General features: G+C 42.8%; 1 protein-coding gene across 1 annotated transcript in view; it reads left to right on the top strand.

Moving 5' to 3' along the window:
• LOC117442575 (CUB and sushi domain-containing protein 1-like) overlaps positions 1 to 15,478 on the top strand; it is a 260,136-nt gene that overhangs the window by 125,420 nt on the left and 119,238 nt on the right. The window contains exon 23 of the mRNA XM_034078545.2: positions 14,443 to 14,599. Within this exon, the coding sequence (XP_033934436.1) occupies positions 14,443 to 14,599 (157 nt within the window). The remainder of the gene's footprint in view (positions 1 to 14,442; positions 14,600 to 15,478) is intronic.

The following is a 15,478-nucleotide window of genomic DNA, read 5'->3' as shown; positions in this document are numbered from 1 at the left end:
AGTATTCTATAGAATTCTTTAGCATGGCTTACAAATACGACTATGTTCTATAACATGCTATAGATTTCTACAAGATTCTATAGGATGTTATAGATTTTTTTGCTAAGGGCCTACTTAAGCCAGTACATGTCCAGGCCCGTCTGAAGTTTGCTACAGAGCATTTAGATGATCCAGAAGAGGATTGGGAGAATGTCATATGGTCAGATGAAACTAAAATAGAACTTTTTGGTAAAAACTCAACTAGACGTGTTTGGAGGAGAAAGAATGCTGAGTTGCATCCAAAGAACACCATACATACTGTGAAACATGGGGATGGAAACATCATGCTTTGGGGCTGTTTTTCTGCAAAGGGACCAGGACGACTGATCCGTGTAAAGCAAAGAATGAATGGGGCCATGTATCGTGAGATTTTGAGTGACAACCTCCTTCCATCAGCAAGGGCATTGAAGATGAAACGTGGCTGGGTCTTTCAGCATGACAATGATCTCAAACATGGCTTCGGAGTGGCTTCGTAAGAAGCATTTCAAGGTCCTGGAGTGGCCTAGCCAGTCTCCAGATCTCAACCCCATAGAAAATCTTTGGATGGAGTTGAAAGTCTGTGTTGCCCAGCGACAGCCCCAAAACATCACTGCTCTAGAGGAGATCTGCATGGAGGAATGGGCCAAAATACCAGCAACAGTGTGTGAAAACCTTGTGAAGACTTACAGAAAACGTTTGACCTCTGTCATTGCCAACAAAGGGTATATAACAAAGTATTGAGATGAACTTTTGGTATTGACCAAATACTTATTTTCCACCATAATTTGCAAATACATTCTTTAAAAATCAGACAATGTGATTTTCTGGATTTTTTTTCCCTCATTTTGTCTCTCATAGTTGAGGTATACCTAGGATGAAAATTGCAGGCCTCTCATCTTTTTAAGTGGGAGAACTTGCACAATTGGTGGCTGACTAAATACTTTTTTGCCCCACTGTATCTGTGTAGTGTGTTATCAGAAGTAATTTACATGGTGCATTGTGGAGCCAGCCCTTTCCCAATGGAGCGGTCAAAGCCCATTCGTTTTGCAAGCTTTTCTACCAACTATGCATACCTGGTCCAATTATATTGTCAGGGAATGTGTAGGCCTTAATTATATGAGATGTTGAGGTGAGCCAGAAAAATGCTTGGTTAAAACTTGAATGACAGGAGGGGCTTTAAATCCTTGGTTTTCCCAGTATGAAGTTAAATTGTGTTAGCAAGGTGTGCCCTAGCTGTTAGATGTGTTAAACATTGCTGTAAGGAGCTGTAACATCCCTGCAGGGGTCTACTACTCATGTTCTCTATTAGAGCTGATGGTGCTCCTGCTGCAGCGGCCATCCACGGCTGAATGAATACTTGGGAAACACAATGGGATCAATTGGCCTCTGTTAACCCTATAACAAACCCACTACAGTGTATATTATTGTTCTAGTGAAGGTTAACCTTGGTTTTATACACTTGTATTGGTTGTAACATGTGGCAACACTAAGTCAAATAAAGAGCTATGGAACAAAATGAAGAATTCCCTGATAGATTAAATAAACTGCAGCTATAAGGACTTGTATTTACACACAAATGCCTCGTCTATTAGCCTTTGTTTTGTTGTAAAAAAAACATCAAATTGACTGATTATGTATACCTGCAATACTTGTTTCCTCAGTGTGCTGCAAACATGTTTTAAGGATCTGTGTTGAGAATCGTGACAATCTGCTGTCACAATGTATGTATGAGTAATGCATTAAAGTGTTCACATGTCATAACCTTTGATGTGCAAAGTTGTGCTCTCTGTGTCCATAACACCGAGAGCATTACAGATGTTCCCAAGGCTCAGAATTCCTCATAAATCCTCTATTGGGCACATGTGCCCACTACAGTGTCAGATAGCAGCAGCTGTGTGAGCTGTTTAACAGTCCTATTAACATTGTATATAACTGTTTCTATTCACAATGTCTCTTAGCGGTATTAGGCCTGAGGGCATGGTTAAGCCAGTATGTGGTTAGAGTGTATTATCAGTATTAAGCCTAGAGCATTGGCTGAGCCTGTATGTGGTAAGATTGTATTAGCAGAGTTTGTCCTGACTTTCAGAATGGCATTACACCAACATAAACTTCTTAAATGTTCCTTTTAACGTATACCTCAAAACTTTAAAAGCTTTACTTTACTTTACAACATGCCTAGCTTAGATAGCTTTACACCTCTCCCACTATGTCATTGTCTCTGTATTTCAAAATGCATCTGCCAAGATCGGAGAGCAGAACATGGCATTTGCCGTTTTAAGAATTGTGATTGTGTTCTTGACAAGGCATTTGACATAGTATTTACTGTAATAAATTGATTCCTTATCAGAAAATAAGGAGCAGAGGGAAAGTACACAGAGAATGACTAGAGATCACAAAAGTTAATGAGTATGCGCCGGATGCTAACGTAGCAATCAAAAAGTAATGGGAGGTCCAAAGACTCATTGCAAGAATGACATGTCATGCTCAATGAAGGGCACACAACAATATCAGACTTTTTGACTTCAAATTACTTCTAAAAAATAACTTTATTAAATTAGATGAAACTTAATAATTTCTTTGCAGTTATTCCCTCTCCCTGTACAGCACAAAGATGTTCATGCAGTGATGTAGAGGGGCCACACATTCAATACAGTACAAACGATAGTTACGGCTGTAACTACGATTCTATGAGTCCCGGATGACCGCCAGAGGCGATGCTTTAAGCACTGGATATGTCCATCGCGCGCATGCGCAGCTCGAGTACCCATAACAACAAAGTCACCTGTGACCCACGTGACTTCTCACTTCTCGCGAGCACACAATAATTCTGAGTGACAGGGAACTCTGGCGGTCATCCGGGATTCATAGAACCGTAGTTACAGCCGTAACTATCGTTCTATTTCGTCCCTACTGACCGCCAGAGGCGTTGCTTTAAGCACTGGATGACTTCTACCAACAATGTCATGAAGAATCCAAGCCCTTGCTCACCACTGGAAGCAGCGGAGCTCGGCAAAAGGACCACGCCCAAAGAATGGGGAGTGGCGACATTGACCTGATGACAACTGGAGAATGTGCCAGAAGACGCTCACGACGCCGCGACGCAGATGGTCTCCAGGGGCACCACCCTCAGGGCAGCCCAAGATGTTGAGATGCTCCTTGTAGAGTGGCATCTCAGCCTGATAGCAGGGGGCAGCCACTGGCCCCGTAAGCCTGTGAGATGGTATCGACAACCCAGTGGGGCAGCCACTGGTTAGAGGGCATAACCTCCTTTAGAGCCGCCATGGCAAAATCAAGAGTTGCTCCTACTGCCGTATACAGGCAGTAGCCTTGATATACGCCCTTTGGGCACCCCCAGGGCACAGCAACTTCGACGTGCCGTACTCCTGAATGTCAAAGCGTGCCAGCTGGGCAGGCTGATTGAAGTGGGTTTGTGGAAGGACCCCGGGCGGGAATGCCACATTTGCCCAAAGGGCAACGCCTGAGAGTCTCACCTCGGGCATGTATTGTTTATGGAGAGGACATGCAACTCCCCGACTCGCTTCCCTGAGGCTATGACAAGCAGAAATGCTGCCTTCGTGGGCAGCCACCTAAGCCCCACCTGGGCCAGGGGTTCGAAGGGAGGAGATGATAGGGCATCCGGCAGCAGGGGCAGGTCCCAAGCCGGAGCCCTCGGGGTGCTAGGGGAACGCTGCCCCTCTCATAAAGAGGGACACCGACCTGTGGCACCCCGCCGTGGCGCCGTCGACCCGAACATGTCGGGCAGAAATCGCAGCCACATAAATTCAGAGTGGAGTGAGAACGTCCACTATCTATAAGGGACTGTTGTCTAAGCCAGTGGTTCCCAAACGGTGTGCCGCGGCACACTGGTGTGCCGTGAGGCAAGTCCGGGTGTGCCGTGGGATTTTGTGACAACCATACGTTATTATTGCAATATACAACTACACAAAAATAATTATTTTTTAATTGACTATATCAGTACTTTGTAGGTTTATATGTACGTAATCTGCGACAATGGAAACTGAACTAAAGAGAACATTTGAAACTTTAGCAGTCTGCGTGATCTGCGAGTAAAGTAACGAGTAAAGTAACGAGTTACTTTATGTAGAGAGTAACGAAGTAGTGTAATATATATATATATTTTTTTTTAAAGTAATATGTAATATGTAATATATTACTTTTTTTTAGTAACGACCCCATCTCTGCTGAAATGTTACATTTATAATTTGTAGTTCAGGACCATGGACAATGCAGCTTCCTTGCATTGACAGTTCTCTGTGCTGAATTTCCTTTGTCTCATTTGTAATGTTGTGACCTGTCTGGTTTAAATGAGTGTGTTGCTGCTTTGATGAAGCCTAATTTGATAATGTTTCAAATTAATTTCTGAAATATTTAGTGAATACATATTTCATGAGTAATATAGTTCTCTTTGTCACATTTTATTTGGCATTAGTAAATAATTATGCACATTTACAGATATTTTACATGATATGAGTGATAACACGTGTTATAAGGGCTATGTTGCACAATAGGTGTGCCTTGAGATTTTTGCTTGTCCTTTGGTGTGCCTTGGGCACAACAAGTTTGGGAACCACTGGTCTAAGCAACAACGTACATGCTGTCCCCAAGGAACACGCACATTCTTGCCCCCTGTTGGGGTAGAAAGTGCAAGCTGCACAGCCCGAAGTTCTAACACATTGACCTGTCGCACACTCTCCTGGGCAGACCGCTGACCCTGAACAGTCCTGCCCTGCCGCACTGCACCCCACCCTGAGAGACATGCACCTCTGGTGATGGTCTCCTGGCGGGATGGGATGGCGCCCATGGGCATGCCCACCAGGAGATAGGCCCTGCCCCTCCAGCGTGACAGAGAGTGGAGGCAATGCTGCGACAGCCTGACTTCCCTGTGCCTGAACCACTCCACCTGTGCATATGCAGTGGTCAGCATATAGAATGGCAGCACCTTCAGGAATCTGTTGATTCCTCTGTGGTCCAAGATCGGGCGAAATCCGCCGACTTTCTTGCTCACGAGAAAGTACGCCGAGTAGAACCCCCTGGGCTAAGCAGAGGGTCTTACTGGCTTGATTGCGTCCTTGGACAGAAGGACTGACAACTCTTGGGCTAGAGCTAGGGCCCCTGCCGGATCGCTGACGACTGTCAATTAGACCCAGCCGAAGGGCCAAGAGGCGACTTCATCATGCCCCTATCGGCAGCTAGCTGATCCACTTTAGAGGACAGCCTGTTTCTAGTCCTTCTATTGGGGGGAGCAAACATAGCCATCGCTCCCTTAAGTCGCCAGGAACGGCCGAATTGATCTGGAGGAGGATGTGACAAGGAGAGGTGTCTGTTGGCTGCTGCCAGACGTTCCACCTCACTGATTCTAGCCACTCTGAGCGCCCAGGCATGCAGCTACAGCTCATGCAGACGTTTACGGTGAGAACCTCCCTCAGATGCTCGAATTCAAGAGCACTGCCTTCACCTGGCTGGATTAATAAACACGACAGTTCAGCGTCTCCCAGGAGCGGGGGCGAGAACACTGCCGGCTGAGTTAGAGACGAATGCCAGATGCAGCATAACCGGGAGCGGGTGCGGGAACACAGCCTTCACCAGCTACCTGCTGAACGGGAAGAGTAGAGCGGTGCTACTACTCGCCGAACAGAAAAAGGGATGTAGCTACATCTGCATTACCGACAGAGGGAGCGGGAGTGAGAGCGAGAGCAATGCCTTCACCTAGCTGGGTAAAATAAAGAAGCTAAACAGTACACGCAAGACGTTAGCCGAGCGGCTGATGCTAACGATCAAGCGAGATCAAGTCAAATAACACACATGTTTAAGACCAGATAACTAGCTTCTAAAGAAGTTACAGCAGTAACCATGGCCAGTGCTCACACGGCATATAACCGTAGTTACAGTAGTAACTCTGGCCAGTACTTGCACGGCTTGGAACCGTAGTTACAGTAGTAACTATGGCCAGTACTTACACAGCATAGAGCCATAGTTACGGTATTGACTATGGCTAGTACTTGCACAGCTTGGAACCGTAGTTACAGTAGTAACTATGGCCAGTACTTACGGCTTAAAATCATAGTTACAGTAGTAACTATGGCCAGTACTTACATAGCATAGAGCCGTAGTTACGGTATTGACTATGGCCAGTACTTACACGGCTTGGAACCGTAGTTACAGTAGTAATTATGGCCAGTACTTACGGCTTAGAACCTTAGTTACAGTAGTAACTGTGGCTAGTGCCTAAAAGTGTCCCACTAGATAATATAATATTGGGAGGATGAAATCCTCCTTAATGGCCACACATGCAGAGCACACAGCACACACAGTGAAGATTGTTCTCTGCATACCGTCCTAGTGCTAGGAGTCTAGTACTAGGAGCAGTAAATACAACGATATAGCGCTACTGCAACCATACCATGCGTTTGCAGGGAGTGGGAGCGAGAGCACTGCCCTCACCGGCTGAGTTAAATAATGAAGCTTAACAGTACATGCAAGGTGTTAGCCAAGCGGCTGCTGCTAACAATCAAGCAACCAAGTCAGAACACAATGTTAAGACCAGATAATTAGCTTCTAAGAAAGAGAACAGCCCGCATAGAACCGTGCCTGGTTACAGTAGTAACCGCACATGCAGAGCACACAGCACCCGCAGTGAAGATGTTCTCTGCATATCATCCTAGTGCTAGGAGTCTAGTACTAGGAGCAGTAATACAATGATCTAGCGCTACTGCAATCAAACCCTATGTTACCAGATAATTAAGCTTAACAGCAAGGTGTTAGCCAAGCGGCTGCTGCTAACAATCAAGCGATCAAGTCAGAACACAAATGTTAAGACCAGATAATAGCTTCTAAGAAATAGAAAGTACTTACCTTACTCTCTGCATCTAAACGAAAAACGGGTTTAAAATATGACACTCTGCTTTCCATACTACATGTAAATTGAATGAGGGACACAGCCAAAGCTGGGACTCAAATGCTAATGATAACTCGGGCACAACACCACAAGCAGAACTTTCAAAAGAGCATAAGGGCAACTTAATGGGAGAGGAAGCGGGAACACTGTTGTCACCAGAAAGTCTAAGCCAAACAAAAAATAAGACGGCAATCAGGACAACTTGGCTGGGAGAGGGTGCGGGGACACCAACAACAAGCTGACACAAACCTGTCCGTCGAGGCTCTGCACAGCCGGCCACAGCTCCTGGAGGACGCGTTAACGACCCGTAGATGCGACTGTCAGTCGCGAAGCTGCACGCGGCCAGCTGCTTGCAGAGCAATCCCTCCGATCAAACGTTCAAACCTGAACGCTGTAGGCTACAAAAATGTAGCTACGGTACTCTCGCGCAGCGAGAAGATGAAAGGAACAGATCCTCTGACGACACCGGCTGATATAGCCGGTGTCACGTGGGTCACAGGTGACTTTGTTTTTATTGGTACTCGAGCTGCGCATGCGCGCGATGGACATATCCAGTGCTTAAAGCACCGCCTCTGGCGGTCAGTAGGGACGAAATAGAACTACTAGGAGGATGATGACATAACAAATATATCAGGTTCAGGTTATTTATTTCTACCCGTAGGTAGATTTTGTTTACAGATAAAAAACAAGCGATCCATTATGACACACATTCGTAAAATATTTATAGATCTGTAAATGCGCCCCCTTGTCAATCACATTTAAAAACCACTAGTACAAACATGAGCAATCCACAAAGTTAATAAATAAATAAATACATAGGCATTTCTTCCATATCATCTGTGTGGCACTGCTACAACTTGTTCATTTGTGCAATGGCTGCTGGAATAAAGCCATTTTTTTACCGCTTTGTTCTACACTTTGGGACTAACCTCCGGCCCGAAGGAAGAATCCATTAAGCAATGATAATAACCTTTGTGTTATTAATACATCGAGTTGATTGGTAGTATGAATAGCTGAATTGTTCCATTCCATTAAATTTTTTGGGACAAGAAAAAAAAAGTTCTGAGCATACCAGCTCAATTAAGATGCTACCATGACTGTTGACCTTAAATAGTTTTTGCACATTTTTCTGTCAAATAAATCGTAATTTAAAAATATGTAATGCTCGTGGAGCAGCTGTTGATCAAATGTTCTGCACTAAAGCCATCTTGTGTGGTGGTATTGAAATGATGTATAAGAGCAACTACTAGTACGTTACAACACATGTGTGTTAATTATTATTTTCCCATATAATGATCAGAAAGCACAGTGCAAAGTATAATGAAATGGGAGGAAAGCTCCAAAGTGCCACTTAGCCTAGCAATTAGCACGCCACTCCCCCTGCTAACAGTATGTGACTTATTGCCTGTTACAGCTGAACACAAACCATCTGTTTGACAAATCCAGCAAGCGTTTGGCTAAAATCTCCTATGAAACAGCTCATTACCATTCCTTTTGCTACTGGCTACGTTTTTGCCTTGGCACTTTTTAAAGAAAGGTCTAGCCAAGCTCAATACGCCTACAAATGTCCTCTAATTCAGTGCTTGATCAAAGATAATCAGTGGTACTACATCCCCGAAGAAATATAAGAGGGTTAGGAAGAAACAAAGTGTGTGCAAGAATTGTTCCATGGAAATAGAGGTGGAGGGAGTGCAAGCAAGAAAAGGAGAGAGTCAGAAGACCGAGGGAGGAGGGGTGGCAGATGGTGACATGTTGATTTATGAGCTGCAGGGCTTTTCATTAACCATACTGAGTTGTACAGAAACAGAGAGAGGAGGAGAACAATGATAGAGAGAATAAAAGAGAGAAACAGAAAGAAAGAGGTGGACAGCCAAATGCAACATTTGGGGAAACTGACGTACAACTGGAGGGGTACAGAGAGGGAGGAATAGGGAAGGGAAATTAAGTTTGGGGGAGTATTGCCACACATATCATGATACAGCTCATCTTTTTTAACGCTTAAATTCCCAGTATGCTTCACCATGTCTGTCTATATTTGTCATGTATGAACATGCTGTAGCTCCTGCTTTGGCTTCATGTCGCGGTATCTCCTCTGACTGGCAGTACTTGCAGAGATAGAGCAGTACATCTCCTTAGCCTTTTTTCTTTGGCATCCCTGCCACCTGCAGACCTGTCACCACCAATCTTTGGAAATGCCCCAGGCTGCCAAATATAAGCACGAGCCGTTCGCATTTATATCCCAGCTGTGAGATAGTATTATGAGGTGCTTGAGAGTGCTAATTCTCCCCTTCAAACTGCAGTCAGAAATAGACATAAAAAACTAAACTACGTCTTCTCTCATGTCCACATTCAAGCATTCAGAGATTAGAAAGCAACAAAGTAGACTCCAGCATAAACAAAATAATCTCAGTACCAAATACTGACCACCTGTAAACTGGAAAAGTGGCTCTTAGAAGTTTGGATTCATTAATATGAATCTAACTATCCTCTTCTGCTCTATAATCCACATGCTCTCTATGCTGAGTACTTTTCAAACAACTGTTTCACAAAATGCGGCCGATATATGGCCAAAGTACACAGCTACCATGTGTTACTAGCTAAGCTTGCTTTGTTGTGTTTATCAACAGTATGTTAGCTTTCTTCCAAACCCCACATGGAATTTGATAACTGTATACTGTACATGTTTTGGGAAAACACAACTATTTAGAACATGCTCTGTTAAATTACATACTTGGCATTTGGTAAGTAAATGTGCTACAGTTTGCTTCCGTCAACAGACTAACTAACCCCCCAGTGTCAGTAGCCTCTGAATTTCTATCCACCAGGGCATGCAATGATTTTGCCTCGTTCTTCACTGACAAAATTCAGAAAATCAGACAAGCAGTCAGTGCCTCTGCATCAGGAACATCAAATGTGTTGTCTCTGTGTCCACTTAACATCAATTCAGACATCATGACACAATTCCATCAGATTAATGATAAAAACCTAGAGGACATTATACAACTTCTGAAGTCCTCCTCCTGCTGCCTTGATATTATTCCAACAGGGTTTTTCAAAAATGTTTTGCCTTGAATGGCCTCAGATCTACTTCATATACATATAGTAAGAAAATCTCTTCACTCAGGTATTTTTCCACAGGCCCTGAAAACTGCAGTCATTAAACCGCTCTTAAAAAAGAATAATCTAGATGCTTCAGTAATGAACAATTACAGGCCCATATCAAACCTCCCATTTCTAGGTAAAATCATTGAAAAAGTTGTTTTTCAACAGTTGAGTAATTTCTTGCATTTAAATAACTGTTTTGATGTGTTCCAGTCAGGCTTTCATCCAAACCACAGCACTGAGACTGCTCTTGTAAAGGTCTTCAATGACATCCACTTAAACACAGACAGTGGCAGAACGTCAGTGTTAGTATTATTAGATCTCAGTGCTGCGTTTGACACTGTTGACCACAACATATTACTAGACCGACTGGAAAACTGGGTGGGACTTTCGGAAACAGTTCTAAATTGGTTCGAATCCTACTTAAAGGACAGAAACAACTTTGTTTCTATAGGTAAATACTAGGGCTGTCAAAAAAAAATTAACGCCACTAATTATTTTAACACGATTAACGCATGTGTATTTTTTTTCCTCGGCCGCCCCGTAGTTTCAGAGCGCATCAAGTTTAAAATACCATCTCCAAGCTGATGCTGACAGCCCCGCTCCTGCTGCCCGCTTGCAGCAGACCACACTTCCACGCTCACCGGCAGGCACCGACTGGCTATTGGGAGGACCGGGAGGGTGTGTGTATGTGTGGCCCGAGCGAGCGAGAGAGACCTTACGTGCATTGTTGTTAGCATCTGGTGATAGCTAGCTGCGCTAACAGATATAAGGAGCAGTTTAAATGAAAACAGAGGAGCGACATTTCGCGACAACTGCGCCGAGCACTTGACTTTATACAGGCAGCCAGACAGTGGGACATTGTACGAAAAGTCAGCACACTCAGCACGGATAGTGCGCAACATGATTGCAGCGTCCAGGCAGCTCCCGTTCGAGCATATGCCTTGAGTTGCACATAGCTCCAACGATCCATCACTCACACACTCACACACACACACACACACACACACACACACACACACACACACACACACACACACACACACACACACACACACACACACACACACACACACACACACACACACACACACACACACACACACACACACACACACACCATTTGTATTGTATTATTGAATGAGAGAGGTTCCAGGTTGAATTGAGGCGAATATTTGTAATGTTCAGAGGTTGTTGTGTTTAATATTCATGAGAATATTTGTCATTGTTCAAATGATAATAAACATTAGCATAAAGCATATTTGTCCACTCATATGTTGATAAGAGTATTACAAACTTGAAAAATATTCCTCTAAGGTACATTTAGAACAGATCAAAAATGTGCGATTAATTTGCGATTAATCGCGATTAACTATGGACAATCATGCGATTAATCGCGATTAAATATTTTAATCGACTGACAGCCCTAGTAAATACACATCTGAGTTGACAAATATGACATCAAGGCTCCATCTTGGGGCCTCTTCTCTTTAACGTCTACATGCTACCACTGGCTCAGATAATGAAGAACAACAAAATAAGTTAACATAGCTATGCAGATGACACACACATTTACGTAACAATTTCACCAGGAGACTATGCTCCAATTCAAACATTGAGTAAATGCATTGAACAAATCAATGACTGGATGTGTCAGAACTTTCTCCAATTAAACAAAGATAAAACTGAGGTAATGGTTTTTGGAGCCAAGGCAGAACGTATAAAAGTTAGCGCTGAGCTTCAGCCTGCAATGTTCAAAACAACAGATAAAGCCAGAAATCTAGGTGTAGTCACGGACTCTGACCTGAGTTTCAACAGTCACATTAAAACAGTTACTAAATCAGCCTACTATCACCTAAAGAATATATCTAGGATTAAAAGACTAATGTCACAGCAGGATTTGGAAAAACTTGTCCATACTTTTATCTTCAGTAGACTCGACTACTGCAATGGTGTCTTCACAGGTCTCACTAAAAAATCTATTAGAAAGCTGCAGCTGATTCAGAACGTCGCTGCTCGAGTCCTCACTAACACTAAGAAAGTGGATCACGTCACTCCTGTTCTGAAGTCTTTACACTGGCTTCCTGTGTGTCAAAGAATAGATTTTAAAATACTGCTGCTGGTTTATAAAGCACTGAATGGTTTAGGCCCAAAATACATTTCTGACCTCCTGCTAAATTATGAACCATCCAGATTAGGGATGTCCCGATCACCTTTTTTTGCTCCCGATCCGATTCCGATCATTTGATTTTGACAATTTGCCGATACCGATTTTTCCCGATCCGATCTTTATGCAATGCATTAAGAAAAACAAAAGGTAACAGATAACGGCTGGTCATCCAATGCGATGAATTCAGCTATCTAGTTATTTGTTTGGCCTTTTCACTGTTCTGGGGCAGTTTCTCTTTCCTTTTAAAAGTCTCTGAAAGTGTCGGTTGTTTCAGTGCCGTTACCTGAGTGGCCGGTGTGTACTCGCCGTGTTGTTGTTGGTGTTTGTTTCTCAGGTAGCGTATTAGATTGGTCGTGTTGAACGTAGCTCTGTTCTTTCCACCACGCGGAACCTCCGCCTTGCAAACATTGCATCTGGCTGTTACACTGCCTTCGCTTTCAATTTTATAATACTTCCAAACTCCTGACATTTTCTCTGTCCCGACTCCCGAGTCACCAGCTGAACGTAGCCTCTCGTTAGCTTACTGCTACTATTAGACACTGCGCCCACTCTGTTGCCAGATTTCAGAGAAATAAGCAACCAGGTCTGAAAACAAGCCCAAAGAAAGCAACACATACATGATGTTGTGTAATTTTAAATCAAAACTAAGTCCTCAGGATGACTTTAAGACGTGAACATGGTAATTTTTGTTTTGTAACATTAAATAAAAAAAAAATATTTTATAAAAAAAAAAATAAAAAAATCCCGATCCCCGATTTTTTTCTCCCGATCCCCGATCTTTTGAAAATCACGTGATCGGCTCCGATCCCCGATCACGTGATCGGATCGGGACATCTCTAATCCAGATCTCTCAGGTCTTCAGGGACTGGTCAGCTTTCTGTCCCCAGAGTCAGAACTAAACATGGTAAAGCAGCGTTCAATTATTATGCTCCAAATATCTGGAACAAACTCCCAGAAACCTGCAGGTCCGCTGCAACTCTTACTACTTTTAAATCCAGGCTGAGGACTTTTCTTTTTGTCGCTGCTTTTAATTGAACTATTCATATCTTAGACTGCACTGTAACTTTTATCCATGTATTTTTTCTTTTAATGTTTATTTTATTAGCTTTTCTTTTTAATGACTGATTTTAAATGCCATTTTCTTAATGTCTTTCATTTTTTGTAAAGCACTTTGAATTGCCTTGTGTTGAAAATTGCTATATAAATAAACTTGCCTTGCCTTGCATTGCCGAAATGTTCACATTTCTAAGTTGTTATGTTCTGGCAGCCATTGCTCCAACCTTCATACTGTATTTACTTGTTTGTCAGCACTCATTTGAAATAAATGATTGACGGCTTTCCCTTTGTGCTACCACTGTGAGCGTACAGTTATAGCTTGACGATCATATTTCAAATGAAAAGAAGCTAAATTGTTAGGAGACCAAAAAGAAAGACTGAGTCTAGCTTCATTATTTTCATAATTCTTGCAAGAAGGAAAAACAGAGAAATAAAGAGGATTTCTGCAATATTAATCCAGTCCAATAACACATCTTATTTTCCAGTCTTCACTTTCTTGCTATTTTCCCCTCTAATATGTATTTTCAAACCAAGTCACACACAGCCAGTGCTTTGCTGTTTTTAACTAAATGCTCAGTAAACAGCAGAGAACATGCATGCTAAGACTTGTAAACTAGGAAACACAATGTATATATTGGGAGGTATTTCATGTGTTCAATTAAATCAACCATAGAAGCATTGTTTCCAAAAAATAAAAACACATTTTGAATATTTATTATAGCTGCAAATCAAAAAAATGTTTTAATTAAAGTGATACTTGAATCTATTGCTTGACCCAGGTGCTTGACCCAGGATTGAAACTCCAAATCCAAAGTAGGTTTGTACAACAGTTTCATAACAACCCTTTTTATCGTTGCCACCAACATTTAAAGTGAGTTTACCAATTGAATTACCCACAAACATTCTGTTAAATCTTAAGCATAGCAAAGTGGCTATTTCCTGGGGCACACTGAGGTTTTTTTGCCTCGCTTGCGTTGTTTGTTTTTTGGATGAATGACAGTGTGTTGCAGAGGTGAGGCACAGGAAATACAGCAGAGCCCTGCAATTTCTGTTTCAGAACTGACCACACTTTATGGCATCCTTTTTCCAGACAGGGTCAGCAAATCACTGCCCCCCTCATTTTATGATCATCCTCTAGAAACACGTTCAAATTCATGTTCTGTGTTCCTTTGATTGACAGGTGTATGATGGGGAGAACACGACATCCCGTCTACTTGGAAACTTTACACATGATGGCATAATGGGTCTTGTCATCAATAGCACGTCCAATCGCTTGTGGCTGGAGTTCAACAGCAACGCCTCTGGGACCAATCAGGGCTACCGCCTCACATACACAAGTGAGTGGTTCGAGAAAGATGAACTCAAGTCAACTGATTAAAAACTCGACAGCGATACAGTTTGTTTTTCCATTATATTTACTCATACAGCCACACATGTGTACGTGTAGGCCAAAGAAAAAGCAATCCTCTCTTTCGTTCTCTCACAAACACACACGTTTCTTTTGCTCATGAACGCAACAGAACACAAACAGTATTTTCTTAAATGTTCTCATCATTGCAGTCCTTGTAAGGAGATGTTTTTAATTGAAAACTAGAGTGCTAGTGATTGTGTTAGATTGCACTCATTAATATATCCTGCATCTGTCCTGTGCCTCAGCCAAGTGATTCTTGAGTGCTACATACTAGAACAAAATAGGAGTCATGTACTACAAAACTCTAGAGACTTGTCTTTCTCCGTCAGCAAATTACCAAGCCATGTCTTTCCCTTCTGACAGCTGAGGGAGATCAACAATTATTTTTATAAGCAATTCTGCTGGAGGGGGAGCCAAAGTGCAACAGTATTTTACCAGCAGGCACAAATATAATTGAGCATACACTATGAATTGCCCATAAATGCTCGCTCGCTCTCTCTCTCTCTCTCTCTCTCTCTCTCTCTCTCTCTCTCTCTCTCTCTCTCTCTCTCTCTCTCTCTCTCTCTCACCTACACTCACACATCTTATGAGCTTTAAAGAGAGTCTGTTAAGAAGGCAGGCCCAGCTGTTGTGTAAGTCAAGGAGGCTATTAGAGAAGCATTTATCTGCAAGTCATTAAAAAGAAGGTGAGGAAGTGACACAGCTGAAGTGGAAGAATTGCTGGACGGAGGGACAGGCACATGAAGGTAGATGGTATATGGATACTAGATGGATGCTCTGTACCTCAGTTAAGACCATTATACAG

This window comes from Pseudochaenichthys georgianus, chromosome 3 (assembly GCF_902827115.2).
Source record: "Pseudochaenichthys georgianus chromosome 3, fPseGeo1.2, whole genome shotgun sequence".
NCBI classification, from domain to species: domain Eukaryota; kingdom Metazoa; phylum Chordata; class Actinopteri; order Perciformes; family Channichthyidae; genus Pseudochaenichthys; species Pseudochaenichthys georgianus.
Note: the sequence above shows the minus strand (reverse complement) of the source record. Positions and strands in the feature narration are given on the sequence as shown.